The sequence below is a fragment of the Rhineura floridana genome, chromosome 8 (genome assembly GCF_030035675.1).
Source record: "Rhineura floridana isolate rRhiFlo1 chromosome 8, rRhiFlo1.hap2, whole genome shotgun sequence".
NCBI classification, from domain to species: domain Eukaryota; kingdom Metazoa; phylum Chordata; class Lepidosauria; order Squamata; family Rhineuridae; genus Rhineura; species Rhineura floridana.
In genome coordinates, this window is record NC_084487.1 from 129,013,201 (window position 1) to 129,033,244 (window position 20,044).

The 20,044-nt window shown below is 42.8% G+C and overlaps 1 protein-coding gene across 1 annotated transcript in view; it reads left to right on the forward strand.

The window, feature by feature from the left end:
• Positions 1-552: 552 nt before the first annotated feature.
• Positions 553-20,044, forward strand: part of BCL2L14 (BCL2 like 14) — a 60,251-nt gene continuing 40,759 nt past the window's right edge. Inside the window, exon 1 of the mRNA XM_061582489.1 lies at positions 553-654. Coding sequence (XP_061438473.1) covers positions 653-654 — 2 coding nt within the window. The 5' untranslated portion in view covers positions 553-652. The remainder of the gene's footprint in view (positions 655-20,044) is intronic.

Here is a 20,044-nt window from a genome sequence, read left to right on the forward strand (position 1 = left end):
AATGCTGCAGAGGAGGGTAAAACTGCACATGACAGAATTCCCTCTTCTAAAGTGGAGAAATAGAGGAATTCTGCCCGGTTAAAATAAAAGAATAGCCTGGATTCTAAGACAAATTGATTTAAGAAAGTTCCTGGAAGGAAGTTTCCCTCCCAGTCCTGCAGCCACATACCCCCCACAGCTGTGCCAGAGAGCTAAGGGCTGCTCTGAACATTGTGGAATGCTACTGCAGAAGAGCAGAAATGCCCCAAATTGACAGGTGGCTGCAGGGGGAGCAAACGGACGGGAAACACTCCTTCTCTGAATTCCCATAAGTTAACTTACCTCAGGATCCAAGCCATCATTTACAAGTTATCAGATTTTCATCCATTTCTTTGTTAACAAGATGACTGGAAGCATTAGTGGTATCCTTTCTAATTACTTCTAAGGATCTGGTCTGCAGGCTTTTGCAGGGATTGGAATTTGCACCAGCTCCTGGAGGAATAAGGGAGGCCCACTGAAAATGTCTCTGCCAGGCAGAGGAACACCTGCTCAATCAACTTCCTTGTCTCCACCCTTCACTCAAATGAACAGCTCTCTCTCAACTGGGAGACCACTGTGGAAGGGAAGATAAGGTACTCCAAGCCCAGAATCTCCTGGTCTGATATGAACAATCATGTGAGTAGAAGTGGCAACATTCTAATATAAGCAAGGAAACATACTGAAATATTACAAGCATTAAGATGTACCGGAGTCAGGTTTTGCTAATAAAGAATGTGCTATGCTAAGGGAGAAGATGGACTAGGAAAGGATGTACACCCTTCTCTCAGCTTTCTTTCTTAATAATATACCAATCTATGCTATTGTATGTATCAGTGTGCAGTCATTTTCAGTTTTTAAAAAAGTAGCCATCCATAGTAATCATGAGAATTAGAAACATTACGTTTTGGCCTTTGCAGTCCTGTGTTGTCAGAGAAGCCTCAGGCATGATGTGAGGAAGCCTTATATTTTATTTATTTATTTATTATTTTATTTATTGCACTTTTAGACCGCCCTTTAGCGACAAGCTCTCAGGGCGGTGTACAACAGGATAAAACCACATTAAAATACAAGTGGGTGTGGGTACAATACAACTATAAAGACATATTTAAAAGCAAAATTAAGACAAAAATTAAAGATAAAATTACAACTACAATTAGATTTAAAAATCAAATTAAAATTAAAATGAGATTAAGATTAAAATTAAAGTTAAATTAAAATTAAAATGCCTGGGCAAAGAGGTAGGTCTTTACCTGGCGCCGAAAAGATAACAAAGAAGGCGCCAGGCGTATCTCGTCAGGGAGGGCGTTCCATAATTCGGGGGCCACCACTGAGAAGGCCCTAGCTCTAGTTATTGCTCTCCGGGCCTCCCTATGAGTTGGGACCCGGAGAAGGGCCTTCGACGTCGAGCGCAGCGAACGGGTAGGTACATAGTGGGAGAGGAGTTCCGCCAGGTATTGCGGTCCGATGCCGTTAAGGGCTTTATAGGTAAGAACCAACACTTTGAATATTTTAGACAAAGTCTCATGTACCTGGAATGTCTCTTGTGTTTTTGGGTTTTAAAACTCTGCAAAATATGAAAAATAATTGACTAAGACTGCAATCCAATACATATCTACTCAGAAGTAAGGTCTATTGGGTTCAATGGGACTTACTCCCAGTTAAGTGCACATTCGATTGCAGCCAAAAGTGTAAAGAGTGGGCACTCCCACCTGTCTGGCAGTAATATTTATTTAGGCATATTTGTATTCCCTACAGAAACAGACACAGTCCACCCAATTTTCTTCCTGGCTGCCAGGAGTTTGAACCCAGGTTTCCTGTCTCCAAACCCAGCGCTCTGGCCATTCCCATATACTAGAGATGGAAAGATCTGTCAATGTTGGTTCTCTCGGTTTCTCATTTTTCCAATCTTAAATTCAGTTCTCCAAATTTCTGCAGCAATTTGCAATTTAAAAAAATCCTCATGAAAATTCTCCAGCAATTTACTGCAAGTTTCTCCTAATGAAAACATTGTAGGATCTTTGGCTCCCATATTATTATTATTATTATTATTATTATTATTATTATTATTATTATTATTATTATTATTATTATTATTATTATTATTATTATTATTATTATTTTATTTTATTTTATTTTATTTTATTATTATTACATTACATTTTTAGACCGCCCTATAGCAATAAGCTCCCAGGGCGGTGTACAGCATAATAAAACAGGTTAAAATACAAGTGGATGTAAATACAATACACAATAAAACATAATTAAAATTTTTCAATTTTAAATTCAAATTTAAAATTTTTTAAAATGCCTGGCCGAAGAGGTAGGTCTTTACCTGGCGCCGAAAAGATAACAAAGAAGGCGCCAGGCGTATCTCATCAGGGAGGGCGTTCCATAGTTCGGGGGCCACCACTGAGAAGGCCCTAGCTCTAGTTATCGTTCTCTGTGCCTCCCTATGCGTTGGGACACGGAGAAGGGCCTTCGACGTCGAGCGCAGCGACCGGGTAGGTACATAGCGGGAGAGGCGTTCCGCCATGTATTGCGGTCCGATGCCATTAAGGGCTTTATAGGTAAGAACCAACACTTTGAATCTGGCCCGGAAACATATTGGTAGCCAGTGCAGCTGGGCCAGGCCAGGAGTTATATGATCAATTTTTTTTGTCCCAGTAAGAACTCTGGCCGCAGCATTCTGCACCAGCTGAAGTTTCCGAACCGTCTTCAGAGGTAACCCTATGTAGAGTGCATTACAGTAGTCCAATCTAGAGGTTACCAGAGCATGGATAACTGTGGCAAGGTTCTCCCTATCCAGATAGGGTCGTAGTTGGGCTACCAGCCGAAGCTGGTAGAACGCATTCCGTGCCACCGAGGCTACTTGAGCCTCCAGTGACAGGAGCGGATCTAATAAGACCCCCAAACTACGGACCTGCTCCTTTAGGGGGAGTGTAACCCCATCTAGGGCAGGTCGGACATCAACCATCTGGGCAGAGAGCCCCCCCACCAACAGCATCTCAGTCTTGTCAGGATTGAGTCTCAGTTTATTAGCTCTCATCCAGTCCATTATCGCGGCCAGGCAGTGGTTTAGTACATTAACAGCCTCACCTGAAGAAGATGAAAAGGAGAAGTGGAGCTGCGTATCATCAGTGTATGGTGGAAACGCACTCCAAATCTCCTAATGACCTCGCCCAGCGGCTTCATATAGATATTAAAGAGCATGGGGGACAGAACTGAACCCTGTGGGACCCCATATTGGAGTATCCAGGGGTTCGAGTAATGCTCCCCAAGCACCAACTTCTGGAGACGATTCTCGAGGTAGGAGCGCAGCCACTGCCAAGCAGTGCCTCCCACTCCTAAATCCGCAAGACGTCCCAGAAGGATACCATGGTCGATGGTATCAAAAGCCGCTGAGAGATCAAGGAGAACCAACAGAGTTACACTCCCTCTGTCTTTCTCCCGACAGAGGTCATCATACAGGGCGAAAGTGTGAATTTGATAGATTGAGTTTGAAATGTAAACTGAATTCATTTTTTTACTCATTGGGGAGGAGAGCCTGGCTGGGAGTCCAGAATCTGTGAGCTCAAATCTCCTGGGTATCAAGGGTCAGCTAAAGATAACCCCCACAGTGAGTGGCTCAGGGGTTACATGCCCTGCCACCTGTGCAGCTGTGGGCAAGTGGCATAGTCCCAAGGAGACAAGTTGCCCCCTAGCTGGCAGTTGCGGACAGGAAGGGGCTGGCTTGTGCAGCTGTGGCAAGCTGAGTAGGCCCTAGCCAGCTGGGGAGGACTAGCTTCAGAGGGAGGCAATGGCAAACCCCTTCTGAATACCGCTTACCATGAAAACCCTATTCATAGGGTAGCCATAAGTTGGGATTGACTTGAAGGCAGTCCATTTCCATTCATCCTATACCAGCTTGTATTATGGCTAGCATGTACCATACATTGGAGAGGGTGGTAGTAGAAGCAGGGTTAAATGTAAGTGAAAAATGTAAGAACATAAATGATGTGTAACAAAACCCAAGGTGGATGCCTGGCACGGTTGTTGTTATTGTTATGTGCCTTCAAGTCATTTATGACTTATGGTGACCCTATGAATCAGAGACCTCCTATAGCATCTGTTATAAACCACCTTGTTCAGATCTTGTAAGTTCAGGTCTGTGACTTCCTTTATGGAATCAATCCATCTCTTGTTTGGTCTTCCTCTTTTTCTACTCCCTCCTGTTTTTCCCAGCATTATTAGTGAATCATGTCTTCTCATAATGAGTCCAGAGTATGATAAACTCAGTTTCATCATTTTAGCTTCTAATGACAGTTCTACTTTAATTTGTTCTAACACCCAATTATGTCTTTTTCGCAGTCCATGATATCCGCAAAGTTCTCCTCCAACACCACGTTTCAAATGAGCTGATTTTTTGCTTATCCGCCTTTTTCACTGTCCAACTTTTAAATGTTGTTGTTGTTGTTATGTGCCTTCAAGTTAACTACAACTTATGGCGACCCTATGAATCAGCAACCTCCAATAGCATCTGTCGTGAACCACCCTGTTTAGATCTTGTAAGTTCAGGTCTCTGGCTTCCTTTATGGAATCAATCCATCTCTTGTTTGGCCTTCCTCTTTTTCTACTTCCTTCTGTTTTTCTCAGCATTATTGTCTTTTCTAGTGAATCATGTCTTCTAATTGTGAGTCCAAAGTATGATAACTTCAGTTTCATCATTTTAGCTTATAGCAGTGAAATCAACTGAGGTCTCCGGAGCACAGTCTGGTCATATTTTGTTGGATGAGTTTCAATTGGTACAGCTTGAGGACGTTGACAAGGTCCTTGGACAGGTGCGTGCAACCACTTCTGTGCTAGATCCTTGCCCCTCTTGGCTAATAAAAGCTAGCAGGGTTGGCACTGCTGGCTGGGCCAGGGAAGTGATTAATGCCTCACTAGGTGAGGGAGTGGTCCCACAATGCCTTAAGGCGGCGGTAGTGAGACCGCTTTTGAAAAAATCTTCCCTGGACCCAGATAACTTGAATAACTACAGACCGGTAGCAAATGTGCCATTCCTGGGCAAGGTTCTGGAGAGGGTGGTTGCATCCCAGCTCCAGGCTCTCTTGGATGAGACCGATTATCTGGATCCATTTCAATCAGGGTTCAGGCCCGGTTTTGGTACGGAGACAGCCTTGGTCGCCCTGTATGATGACCTGTGTCGAGAGAAAGACAGAGGGAGTGTAACTCTGTTGATTCTCCTTGATCTCTCAGCGGCTTTCGATACCATCAACCATGGTATCCTTCTGGAGAGGCTCGCGGAGTTGGGAGTTGGAGGCACTGCTTGGCAGTGGTTCCGCTCCTATCTGACAGATCGTCTTCAGAAAGTTGTGCTTGGGGAGCTCTACTCGACTCCCTGGGCGCTCCAATATGGAGTTCCGCAGGGATCAGTTCTGTCCCCCATGCTCTTTAATATCTATATGAAGCTGCTGGGGACAGTCATCAGGAGTTTTGGAGTGCGTTCTCATCAGTATGCTGATGATACGCAGCTCTACTTCTCCTTCTCATCTTCTTCAGGTGAGGCTGTCAAGGTCCTAAACCAGTGCTTGGCCGCGATAACGGACTGGATGAGAGTGAGCAAATTGAAGCTCAATCCAGATAAGACTGAGATGCTGTTAGTAAATGGATCCCCTGACCAGTTGGATGTTCGACCTGTTCTGGATGAGGTTACACTCCCCCTGAAGGAGCAGGTGCGTAGCTTGGGAGTCCTTTTGGACCCGTCCTTGTCACTTGAGGCGCAGGTGGCCTCGGTGGCACGGAGTGCTTTTTACCAACTTAGGCTGGTGGCCCAGCTGCGCCCATATCTGGACAGGGAACATCTTGCTTCAGTTGTCCATGCTCTGGTAACCTCAAGGTTGGACTACTGCAATGCACTATACGTGGGGCTGCCCTTGAAGACGGTTCGGAAACTGCAGCTTGTGCAGAACGCGGCGGCCAGATTAATAACTGGGACCAAGCGGTCGCAACATGTGACACCAATCCTGGCCGGCTTGCACTGGCTGCCTATTCGTTTCCGGGCCCAATTCAAGGTGCTGGTTTTAACCTATAAAGCCTTACACGGCACGGGCCCACAATACCTGGTGGAACGTCTCTCCCGATATGAACCTACGCGGGCACTACGCTCAACATCGAAGGCCCTCCTCCGGGTGCCTACTCAAAAAGATGCCTAGAAGGTGATTACAAGAAAGAGGGCCTTCTCGGTAGCGGCCCCCGAACTATGGAACACCCTTCCTGACGAGGTACGCCTGGCGCCTACTTTATTATCTTTTCGGCGCCAGGTGAAAACCTTCCTCTTTGCCCAGGCATTTTAAAATCATTTAAAATCATTTAAATCTTAATATTTGTATCTTGTATTTTGTATTTCTATTTGATATTATTTAAGTTGGTTGTGTTTTGTCTGCTCGTCTAATTGTACTTTTAAGGATTGTTTTAAAACTGAAATGTAATTATATATCTTATTGTTTGTACACCGCCCAGAGAGCTTGCTACAGGCGGTATAGAAATCGAATTAAATAAATAAATAATAGTGATAGTTCTGGTTTAATTTGTTCTAACACCCAGTTATTTGTCTTTTTCGCAGTCCACAAAGCTCTCCTCCAACACCACGTTTCAAATAAGTTGATTTTTCTCTTATCCGCTTTTTTCACTGTCCAACTTTCACATCCATACACAGAGATCGGGAATACCATGGTCTGAAGGATCCTGACTTTAGTGTTCAGTGATACATCTTTGCATTTGAGGACCTTTTCTAGTTCTCTCATAGCTGCCCTCCCCAGTCCTAGCCTTCTTCTGATTTCTTGACTATTGTCTCCATTTTGGTTAATGACTGTGCCGAGGTATTGATAATCCTTGACAACTTCCATGTCCTCATTGTCAACTTTAAAGTTACATAAAACTTCTGTTGTCATTACTTTAGTCTTTTTGATGTTCAGCTGTAGTCCTGCTTTTGTGCTTTCCTCTTGAACTGTCATCAGCATTCATTTCAAATCATTACTGGTTTCTGCTAGTAGCATGGTATCATCTGCATAACTTACATTATTGATATTTCTCCCTCCAATTTTCACACCTCCTTCATCTTGGTCCAATCCCGCTTTCCGTATGATATGTTCTATGTATAGATTAAACAAATAGGGTGATAAAATACACCCCTGTCTCACACCCTTTCCGAATGAGAACCATTCGATTTCCCCATATTCTGTCCTTACACTAGCCTCCTGTCCAGAGTGTAGGTTGCGCATCAGGACAATCAGATGTTGTGGCACCCCCATTTCTTTTAAAGCATTCCATAGTTTTTCATGATCTACACAGTCAAAGGCTTTGCTGTAATCTATAAAGCACGGGGTGATTTTCTTCTGAAATTCCTTGGTTCTTTCCATTATCCAACATATATTTGTGATATGATCTCTGGTGAAGGCATTGAATCCAGCAAGCTCGAAACCCCAAAAGAGGCAGACTCCTCCACAGAATCGTTGTGGGTGGTGATACCATGCCCCAGGAGGGACTTAATACTGGGAACGATCTATCGTCCCCCTGATCAAAATGCTCAGGGAGACCTTGAGATGAGATATGAAATTGAGGAAGCATCCAAACTAGGAAATGTGGTAGTAATGGGTGACTTCAACTACCCGGACATAGACTGGCTGCATATGTGTTCCAGTCATGACAAAGAAGCAAAGTTTCTAGATATTCTAAATGACTATTCCCTAGACCAGTTGGTCATGGAACCGACCAGAGGGACGGCAACCCTGGACTTAATCCTCAGTGGGGACCGGGACCTGGTGCGAGATGTAAGTGTTGTTGAACCGATTGGGAGCAGTGACCACAGTGCTATTAAATTAAACATACATGTAACTGGCCAATTGCCAAGAAAATCCAACACGGTCACATTTGACTTCAAAAGAGGAAACTTCACAAAAATGAGGGGATTGGTAAAAAGAAAGCTGAAAAACAAAGTCCAGAGGGTCACATCACTCGAAAATGCTTGGAACTTGTTTAAAAACACTATATTAGAAGCTCAACTGGAGTGCATACCACAGATCAGAAAAAGTACCGCCAGGGCCAAGAAGATGCCAGCATGGTTAACGAGCAAAGTCAAGGAAGCTCTTAAGAGGCAAAAAGTCTTCCTTCAAAAAATGGAAGTCTTGTCCAAATGAAGAAAATAAAAAAGAACACAAACTCTGGCAAAAGAAATGCAAGAAGACAATAAGGGATGCTAAAAAAGAATTTGAGGAGCACATTGCTAAGAACATAAAAGCCAACAACAAAAAATTCTATAAATACATTCAAAGCAGGAGACCATCTAGGGAGACAATTGGACCCTTGGATGATAAGGGAGTCAAAGGTGTACTAAAGAACGATAAGGAGATTGCAGAGAAGCTAAATGAATTCTTTGCATCTGTCTTCACAGTGGAAGATATAGGGCAGATCCCTGAACCTGAACTAACATTTGCAGGAAGGGATTCTGAGGAACTGAGACAAATAGTGGTAACGAGAGAGGAAGTTCTAAGCTTAATGGACAATATAAAAACTGACAAATCACCGGGCCCGGATGGCATCCACCCGAGAGTTCTCAAAGAACTCAAAGGTGAAATTGCTGATCTGCTAACTAAAATATGTAACTTGTCCCTTGGGTCCTCCTCCGTGCCTGAGGACTGGAAAGTGGCAAATGTAACGCCAATCTTCAAAAAGGGATCCAGAGGGGATCCCGGAAATTACAGGCCAGTTAGCTTAACTTCTGTCCCTGGAAAACTGGTAGAAAGTCTTATTAAAGCTAGATTAACTAAGCACACAGAAGAACAAGCCTTGCTGAAGCAGAGCCAGCATGGCTTCTGCAAGGGAAAGTCCTGTCTCAGTAACCTATTACAATTCTTTGAGAGTGTCAACAAGCATATAGATAGAGGTGATCCAGTGGACATAGTGTACTTAGACTTTCAAAAAGCTTTTGACAAGGTACCTCACCAAAGGCTTCTGAGGAAGCTTAGCAGTCATGGAATAAGAGGAGAGGTCCTCTTGTGGATAAGGAATTGGTTAAGAAGCAGAAAGCAGAGAGTAGGAATCAACGGACAGTTCTCCCAATGGAGGGCTGTAGAAAGTGGAGTCCCTCAAGGATCGGTATTGGGACCTGTACTTTTCAACTTGTTCATTAATGACCTAGAATTAGGAGTGAGCAGTGAAGTGGCCAAGTTTGCTGATGACACTAAATTGTTCAGGGTTGTTAAAACAAAAAGGGATTGCGAAGAGCTCCAAAAAGACCTCTCCAAACTGAGTGAATGGGCAGAACAATGGCAAATGCAATTCAATATAAACAAGTGTAAAGTTATGCATATTGGAGCAAAAAATCTTAATTTCACATATACGCTCATGGGGTCTGAACTGGCGGTGACCGACCAGGAGAGAGACCTCGGGGTTGTAGTGGACAGCACGATGAAAATGTCGACCCAGTGTGCGGCAGCTGTGAAAAAGGCAAATTCCATGCTAGCGATAATTAGGAAAGGTATTGAAAATAAAACAGCCGATATCATAATGCCGTTGTATAAATCTATGGTGCGGCCGCATTTGGAATACTGTGTACAGTTCTGGTCGCCTCATCTCAAAAAGGATATTATAGAGTTGGAAAAGGTTCAGAAGAGGGCAACCAGAATGATCAAGGGGATGGAGCGACTCCCTTACGAGGAAAGGTTGCAGCATTTGGGGCTTTTTAGTTTAGAGAAAAGGCGGGTCAGAGGAGACATGATAGAAGTGTATAAAATTATGCATGGCATTGAGAAAGTGGATAGAGAAAAGTTCTTCGCCCTCTCTCATAATACTAGAACTCGTGGACATTCAAAGAAGCTGAATGTTGGAAGATTCAGGACAGACAAAAGGAAGTACTTCTTTACTCAGCGCATAGTTAAACTATGGAATCTGCTCCCACAAGATGCAGTAATGGCCACCAGCTTGGACGGCTTTAAAAGAAGATTAGACAAATTCATGGAGGACAGGGCTATCAATGGCTACTAGCCATGATGGCTGTGCTCTGCCACCCTAGTCAGAGGCAGCATGCTTCTGAAAACCAGTTGCCGGAAGCCTCAGGAGGGGAGAATGTTCTTGCACTCGGGTCCTGCTTGCGGGCTTCCCCCAGGCACCTGGTTGGCCACTGTGAGAACAGGATGCTGGACTAGATGGGCCACTGGCCTGATCCAGCAGGCTCTTCTTATGTTCTTATGTTCTTATGACTCTTCCCTTTCTAAATCCAGCTTGGACGTCTGGCATTTCTCACTCCTTATATGGTAAGAGCCTTTGTTGTAGAATCTTGAGCATTACTTTACTTGCATGGAATATAAAGGCAATAGATAATTACTGCTTTCCCTGGGATCCCCTTTCTTTGGAATTGGGATGTATATGGAACGCTTCCAGTCTGTGGGCCATTGTTTGGTTTTCCATATTTCTTGACAAATTTTTGACAAAATTTGGACAGATTCAGTAACGTGTAGCAACTCTGTTGGTATGCCATCTATTCCTGGTGATTTGTTTCTTCCAAGCATTTTAAGAGCAGCTTTCACCTCTCGCATTCTAAAATTTCTGGTTCTTCATCATATGGTTCCTCTATGAACAAATCTGTCATCCTGGCATCTCTTTTATAGAGTTCTTCAGTGTATTGCTTCCATTTTCCTTTTATTTCATCTCAGTCAGTCAGTGTGTTCCCCTGCTGATTATTCAACATCCATACTCTTGGTTTAAATTTCCCTTTCATTTCTCTAATCTTCTATTTCTGTACAATAACTATTGTAATAGGTCTCTTTGTTTAGCCTCTTGGTCTAGACTCCTCACAGCATTGCTCTCAGCTTCTTCAACACTCTCAATCCCCCTTGCCATGTTAAGGTGTGCATCCTAGAGGAGGGCCTGGTACAGACTCCCTATTTAATGATCACTTAGTTTAATTATGAAAGGGCAAGACAATTGAGTTGTAAAGTTTCCCACTGTTCTCTTAAGGAAATATCTGTGATTTGACACCATTCCTGATATTAATTCAGTATATGGGTCATGGTTAGAGGAAACCCCCAAACTAAGCTTACTGATTTGTTTGGGGAAACCTTCAACTACTTCCAAAGGTTTTGTAATGGAATAAGGTTTCTGGAGTGCAGTCCGTGCAAGTAGAGTGCCATCTGATGGTGGAAAAATTGAAAACATGCAAAAGCACATATTCTCCTAATGGGGATTCTCAAACTTTCTACCCCCAAGATCTACTTGAGACATCTGGAAATTACTGAGGCCTACCCATCATAAAATGGTGGCACAGAGGCAGAAGCAGTCACTTTTGGAGGCAGATGTAAATCAGAGTTTGGTATAATCAGCTGGTAATTACAGACATCACTTAGTAATCCATCTTTGGAAATTGCTAAATTATTTCCCATAGTATTTGCCTTGTGACAAGGAGTTTCATAGCTCAGCTTTCCTCAAGCTAAGTGCAGACATTTGTTCTGGAGGTATCGTGACTCAGCTTCCCATTTTAGATAGAATTTGCTGATCCAGAAGCACTAAGTGGAGAAAGCTTTTTTCTGTAATGTTTTCCCCTTCTCCACCCCCACATCTCTTGAAGTGTTTTTACCCATTTCCTATAATTTCTTCTCCCATTTTCCTCTCAACCTTAAACCTGTACCTTATCCCCTCCCACCCAGAAAACCCTGCCAGTTTCTTTCATCCCTTCTCCCTGATCCCTTTATAGTCACTTCTTCCTCCTGTAACAGCTGCCCTCTCTTATTCCCTTCCATTCTATTCCCTGGTTATTTGATAATGATGACATTATCCCTCTTTCTAATTTCCTGCAACACCTTTGGTCAACCCTTCCTTTCAGAGGAAGTTCCACCCCGAACTTCTCTATCTCAGCAGGCATTGAGTTGCTGATGCTGGCACTGATTGGTCCAACCAAATGGCTGTGGCATAGCTTGGAGGAGGGCAGGCAAGTGGCCTGGCTGTGGCCTGAAAGTGGCCTAAGGCCCACAGGTAGATCCTGGCACAATGTTTGAAAAACACTGTCCTAGCGCTTTAAAGAGAAACAGATCTATGTAATAGCTACCGTGGAAGTTTCTCAGCTGAGAAGTGGAAAAAAATATTAAAATTAAATAAATACACCTTCTTAAATAACCTTTAAAAATGGACAAAGTTTGCAACCATTTTTGATCTGTGCCTTAAAAAAGATCTTAGGACTGTATTGTTGTGGGATTGGGGGTTGAGATATATGATTTCTTTAGGTCCCCTTCAAGCTTGTATCTGGAAGTTGTGATATGCAAGCACAAAACCTGCTTTCCTGGTCAGACTATTTTCTTTTGTTAATCTAATACAGCTGCCAAGTCAGCCTGTGAGGTAATGGGCTTTTTGAGAGTTCAATCTGCATATCCAAAGGGATGTAGCCAAGAGAGATGGTTGCTATTGGAATTCTTTTCAGGGGAGAAAGGTTTGGGTCTTTTAGTTTTGTCTTGGAGATGAAGCTAGGAAGATAAAACAGGCCTGTCCTCTGTGTCTGTACTCCCAAAAGTGATGGGTAATAGGGAGCAAGATCTGATGGACTATTAATGCTGTGAACCTCTCCATCTTATGCTCAGGCTGTGAATATGTGTAAATAAATCAAATCATAAAGACATCACCGTCTCCACTGACCTTCATTCTAAGGAAAGCAAACTCTGGGTAAGCACTGGAACCCTTGGAAGTCTTGTACCGCTTGGAGATTGGGGTGGCGTGCAACCGTATTAGTCAGAATGTAGGTCCAGTATCATGCTTGTTTGTTCTCTCATGTTTTTTTTAAAGCCTTCCTGAATATAAAAGCTAGTATATCAGGAATACAACTAGGTAGAACCCTTCTACATAACATGCTAGCTTTCTGTGTGCACAGAAATTGATTATACAACCACAAGAGTGGCTGTATACTATAGGCAGCATGGAGTTTTGCTGTAATTGCTGTAAACTGCCCAGAGAGCTTTGGCTATGGGGCAGTATATAAATGAAATAAATAAATAATTTTTTCGCATTCTGCAGTGTTAAATTAAAAATACCCCCATGCTATTCTGCTGCTTACCATAAACTCATTTCAAAACACAATCTTACAAAACTTATAGTCCTGAACTCAGAAACGCTTGCTTAACAACCCTCTAGGTTTTCATGGTGATACACAAAATATTCAGAGAGCATCCAAAGTTCAAATTCTAAAATGCGAGTAAAATAATCCAGACCCCGGTGGGACTTTTTTCTGTCAGTGGTCTCATAATTTGTTAAATTAATTAAAAATCAGCCATGTTCACAGAGTACCTGTAATCCTATTACTGACCTTGCCCCATATTCTGACGTTCGTCTTCTGCAGTTTAAAAGTTAAAAAAATGCATGGCTGATTTTTGATTAATTTAAGAAAATTAATATTGGACTCTATGGTAGTACAGGCATGCTCAATAAGAACCACTGACAGTTCAAAAAGCCAGACTCACAGTTGTTTGGCTTGGCTAATCAGGTGGTCATACCCACACCAGACATTTATTCCTTTGAACAGTCATGGCTTCCCCACAGAATCCCGAGAAGTGTAGTTAGTGGAGCATGCTGAGAGTTCTTAGGAGACTCCTCTTCTCCTGTCAGAGCTCCAGTGGCCAGAGTGGTTAAACAGTCAACCTCTCTTCTGGTGATTGTAGCTCTGTGAGGGGAATAGGGGATCTCTTAGTAACTCTCAGCACCCTTCACAAACTACACTTTCCAGGATTCTTTGGGGGAAGCCATGACTGTTTAAAGTGGAATGAATGTCTGGTGTGGATATGGCCAAGGATAGCTTAAGTGGGAGACTACATGTATCTGCTGTTGAATAAAAAGATGGGGGTAACCCGAAAAACTTATTATGTTAACAATGCTTTCTTTCAAGTGTCACAGGAAGTGGATTGGACTGTGAAAGACCAACCCAAATTGTGTTTGCATTTTGACCAATTTGTAGGGCAGTCCAATATCTCAGAGAGGAGGTCAGGTCTCCTGCTCCCCTGGTGCATTCACTATAGCTGCCCAATTTCCCTGCTTTTTGAAGTTTGATAGACATATCTGTTGGTTATAGGTACATTCTTAAACCACAGGGTTTTTTTTGCCTATTAGTTAATTGAGAGTCACTGTGGCATAGTGGTTAGAGTATTGGACTATGACCCAGGAGACCAGGGTTCAAATCCCCACACAGCCATGAAGCTCACTGGGTGACCTTGGGCCAGTCACTGCCTCTCAGCCTCAGAGGAAGGCAATGGTAAACCACCTTACCATGAAAACCCTATTCATAGGGTTGCTATAAGTCAGAATCAACTGGAAGGCAATCCATTTCAGTTAATTTTGTTTAATATATGCAGAACACTCTTAACATATAATTTTGTTCAACCCATGCATTCTGACATATTACAGTCTTTCAGAATTCATATGAATTTTCTTTACATGAGGATCAGCAGTAAATCTCTCCCAAGCACTCCTGGGATGTAACACAAACCCGATTAGTCTTAAATTATAGTCAGAGAAGATCAGAGAATGATCTGCCAGAACCTTTTATAAAAATGTGAAAGTCCTGATTGATCAGACCAAAGTTTCATTTAGTTAGCAACCTGTTTCTAGCCAAATGCACAAGCAGGGCATCAAGGTGATGGGCAACTGATTTTCATGATGCCAGCTTCAGGAGGCCTGGATTGGGCCCATTGATGGTAGCTAGACTGGCTAGAAACCTTGGCCAGCCCAGTTCTGCCTGCTTCCTACCCAGCTTCAGGTTTATACTGGCTACCACTGATAGCGACACAACAGATGGTAGCTTCCACCTGCCTATGCTTTCTATGGGTGCAGTAGGGACCTCCATGGCAACAGAGGCCTCCTGCTGGCAGAGCATGGTGGAGCTGAGCAGAACTTACCCCCTCTAGTGTGGTGAATCAAGGTTTAGGATTGCCCTGCTAGCCGTGATGGCTACGAATCCTATCAGAAGATATCCTCCATGGCCAAGGGGATGGACCAACTTCCCTATGAGGAAAGGTTGCAGCAGCATTGCAGTGAGCCTGGCTTCTGAGTTGACGTCACTGCTAGGATTAAGCTGCATGTGTGTGGAGGGGAGCCTTATCTGTGGCATACTGATTACTTCGGTGGAACGTTGAATGCTTATTATTTGTAAAATGCATTTTCTGAACAATCCTTTTTTCTTTTTTATTAGAAGCACAAGTACTTTTCAGCAATTTTAAGATGTTGATGAGTTTCAAAGTGTAACTAAGGGGTCAGCTAGTGATCATGGGAGACATCTGAAGTGTCACAGGAAACAAAACAAAAACCAAACACTTTAATATAGCTGTGGGGATTTCCAAATTTGATTCTTGCAGCGAGGGTTGCATAACTCTTTCATTAAGGGCTGTTTGTCTATTAAAAATTTGCCTACCCCAGACTTATATCCCCATATAAGAAAACGTGTGAACACAACAGTCAACATAATAGGTTTCATCACATGAGCGACTGCCTGAGAGCAGTCATCAAAGCTATTCTCCTGTAGGAAAAAAAATCTCTTGTAATTCACAAAACAGGACAACGTTCATCCGCAAATCCTTCAATATAAGGTGCCAATTCAGACCTCAGGGGAGAGCGGGCAAATAATATTTTTGGGCAGGGGAACAAGATCTCAGCTAGGTTGAAGGGCCACTCTTATTTCATATTCAAAATCTGGTATGCAAAATCACTGGTATGCATTGAGAGCGTTAATTGTGATTACTTATAGTTACTCATAACTATAACAATATTATCAGCACAGGTCAAATGTCACAATGTCTTTTAGTAGAGGGATTTGTGCCTTTGGTATACCTTTGTTGTAAAATCAGGACGCTACTAATCTAATATTCCATAAATTGTAATCTTACAAATATAATTTGAGAGTAGGAATAAATGGACAGTTGTCCCAATGGAGGGCTGTAGAAAGTGGAGTCCCTCAAGGATCGGTATTGGGACCTGTACTTTTCAACTTGTTCATTAATGACCTAGAATTAGGAGTGAGCAGTGAAGTGGCCAAGTTTGCTGACGACACTAAATTGTTCAGGGTTGTTAAAACAAAAAGGGATTGCGAAGAGCTCCAAAAAGACCTCTCCAAACTGAGTGAATGGGCAGAAAAATGGCAAATGCAATTCAATATAAACAAGTGTAAAATTATGCATATTGGAGCAAAAAATCTTAATTTCACATATACGCTCATGGGGTCTGAACTGGCGGTGACCGACCAGGAGAGAGACCTCGGGGTTGTAGTGGACAGCACGATGAAAATGTCGACCCAGTGTGCGGCAGCTGTGAAAAAGGCAAATTCCATGCTAGCGATAATTAGGAAAGGTATTGAAAATAAAACAGCTGATATCGTAATGCTGTTGTATAAATCTATGGTGCGGCTACATTTGGAATACTGTGTACAGTTCTGGTCGCCTCATCTCAAAAAGGATATTATAGAGTTGGAAAAGGTTCAGAAGAGGGCAACCAGAATGATCAAGGGGATGGAGCGACGACTCCCTTACGAGGAAAGGTTGCAGCATTTGGGGCTTTTTAGTTTAGAGAAAAGGCGGGTCAGAGGAGACATGATAGAAGTGTATAAAATTATGCATGGCATTGAGAAAGTGGATAGAGAAAAGTTCTTCTCCCTCTCTCATAATACTAGAACTCGTGGACATTCAAAGAAGCTGAATGTTGGAAGATTCAGGACAGACAAAAGGAAGTACTTCTTTACTCAGCGCATAGTTAAACTATGGAATTTGCTCCCACAAGATGCAGTAATGGCCACCAGCTTGGACGGCTTTAAAAGAAGATTAGACCAATTCATGGAGGACAGGGCTATCAATGGCTACTAGCCGTGATGGCTGTGCTCTGCCACCCTAGTCAGAGGCAGCATGCTTCTGAAAACCAGTTGCCGGAAGCCTCAGGAGGGGAGAGTGTTCTTGCACTCAGGTCCTGCTTGCGGGCTTCCCCCAGGCACCTGGCTGGCCACTGTGAGAACAGGATGCTGGACTAGATGGGCCACTGGCCTGATCCAGCAGGCTCTTCTTATGTTCTTAATTTGATTGTTGTTATAACTTTTTTGCCCACTGGGTGTCAGTGCTGCCCTAAATGCATTTCTTTTGTTTAGTGATGGAAGCAGACACAGCTGGAGACTTGCTTGAAACAGACTTGAATTGAATTTATTCCTACTTGAATTGCTAAAGTCTGGATTTGCAGACCTTTAATATAATTCACTAATAGGCAAAAACCTTGTGGTTTACGAATGCACCTATAGCCTACAGATATTTCTAACAAACTTCAAAAAGCAAGGAAATTGGGCGGCTATAGTGAATGCACCAGGGGAGCAAGAGACCCGACCTCCTCTCTGAGATATTGTACTGCCCTATATATTTGTCAAAATGAAACACAATTTGGGTTGGTCTTCCACAGTCCAATCCACTTCCTGTGTTGCTTGGAAGAATTTGCTAATATGTGCCGGGGGAGGGGAGGAGATTGGGTGGGCTGGCACTGGGCAGAGGGAAAGCCCCTTTTCTTTCCAAAAGGAAAACACTGTGAACATCATCATTGTTTTTCAGGGTTGTCCCCATCTTTTTATTCTGCAGCAGGCATATATAGTCTCCCACCCAATTTTAAACCAAAGCTGCCCCTGACCACATCCACACCAGATCTTTATTTCACTTCAGATAGTTATGGCTTCCCCCAAAGAATCCTGGGAAGTGTAGTTAGTGAAGAGTGCTGAGAGTTGCTAGGAGATGCCCTATTCCCCTCCAGTGGCCAGAATGGTTTAACAGTCAGCTCCTTGTCTGGAGATTGTAGCTCTGTGAGGGGAATAGGGTATCTCCTAGCAACTCTCAGAACCCTTCACAAATTACACGTCCTAGGATTCTTTGGGGGAAGCCAAGACTAAAGTGAAATCAATGTCTGGTGTGGTTGTGGCCTTCTGATTAGCCAAGCCAAACAGCTGTGAGTCTGCCTTTTAGAACAGATAGTTTGTTCTTACTGAGCATGCCTGACGTTATAATAGACTTCAGTGCTGAATTTCTTAAATTAATTAAAAATCAGCCATGCATTTTTTTAAACTTTTTAACTGCAGAAGATGAAGGTCAGAGTATGGGGCAAGGTCAATAATAGGATTACAGGTACTCTGTGAACATGGCTGATTTTTAATTAATTTTAACAAATTATGAGACCACTGACAGAAAAAAGTCCAAAAGGGGTCTGGATTTTTTTCTGGTGTTTTACACTTTGAACTCTCAATTCTGTCTGATTGTTTTGTGTCTCACCATGGAAACTTAGAGGGTTCTTAAGGGAGCGTTTCTGAGTTCAGGACTATAGGTTTTGTAAGGTTTTGTTTTGAAATGTGCTTATGTGAAGCAGCAGAATGGCATGGGGGATATTTTCAATTTAACATTGCAGAATGGAAAAATCCATGCTAGCTATAGTATACAGTCACTCTCATGGCTGTATAATATTGGGAACATAATGGGCTGATGTCCCACCAAAAACAGAATGTAATACGAATTTGGAACACTGTTTGTGGCTGCACAACTGTCATTCTTGCTTTGTGTTCATCAAGGAGAGTGGTGAACTCATGAGATTTTGACAAACTCGATTGTCACATGAAATGTCCAGGCACATTTAGCCTCTAAGGTAACTCCCACCCCCCACTGGCTCTGTTTTAGGACCAATGTGAAAACGTTTTTGTGATATATTGTTGGATCTCTGGTAACAGCCTATTTGGCAAAACAAACCACTTCCCTTAAGGGTCCAATGTACTTGTATAAGACTCTAACTAAAGATTATTTTGAGAAGGGAAGGAGTGCCTCATGGCTCCAAGATATAGAGGGGTGGGTGGGTGTGGCTTACATACAACCATTGTCATCAAATGTTATGTTTCCTTCATTATGTTTTAAAAATTCATGTAGAGAAGTGTATGTATAAGCTCAAAAGTGTGCAAGTGCCCCCTACACTGGAAAATTACCTGCTTTCCCTTTGCTGACCCCCCCAGCCACCACTTCAGAGTGGTGGCAGTAGAGCTTGCTCCCTCAGCTCTTCCTTTCCACTTTTTCTGTGCTGCTTCATGTTACAAAGTACATAGAGATGCCACTGAAAATAGTGGCCCTGTGTCACGTTCCCTGACCTGCTCTTTCACATGCAGCCCAGTTTACTCCATGCCCTGTTGTGGAATGATAAGCTGAACAATCCCATGACGGGGTGGGGGCCTCAAGCCATGGCCACCTGCCCTTTTTTGTTTTAGCTGACCATGTTAATATTTGATTGAGCTTTGGGCTGGGATGGGGGGGCAGTAACACAGTGAAATTAAAGGACGTAGATTCAACACAGACAAAAGGAATTACTTTTTCCAACAATATATAATTAACCTAGACTCTAGACAAGAGGCTACTATAAGGATAGAATATGGAGAAACCGACTGGTTCCCAATCAGAAAGGGTGTGAGACAGGGGTGTATTTTATCACCCTATTTGTTTAATCTATACGCAGAATATATCATACGGAAAGCGGGATTGGACCAAGATGAAGGAGGTGTGCAGACTGGGGGAAGAAATATCAATTTAAGATATGCAGATGATATCATACTACTAGCAGAAACCAGTAATGATTTGAAACGAATGCTGATGAAAATTAAAGAGGAAAGCACAGGACTACAGCTGAACATAAGAAAGCTAAAGTAATGACAACAGAAGATTTATGTAACTTTAAAGCTGACAACGAGGACATTGATCTTGTCAAGGATTATCAATACCTCGCCACAGTCATTAACCAAAATGGAGACAATAGTCAAGAAATCAGAAGAAGGCTAGGACTGGGGAGGGCAGCTATGAGAGAACTAGAAAAGGTCCTCAAATGCAAAGATGTATCACTGAACACTAAAGTCAGCATCATTCAGACCATGGTATTCCCGATCTCTATGTATGGATGTGAAAGTTGGACAGTGAAAAAAGTGGATAAGAGAAAAATCAACTCATTTGAAATGTGGTGTTGGAGGAGAGCTTTGTGGACT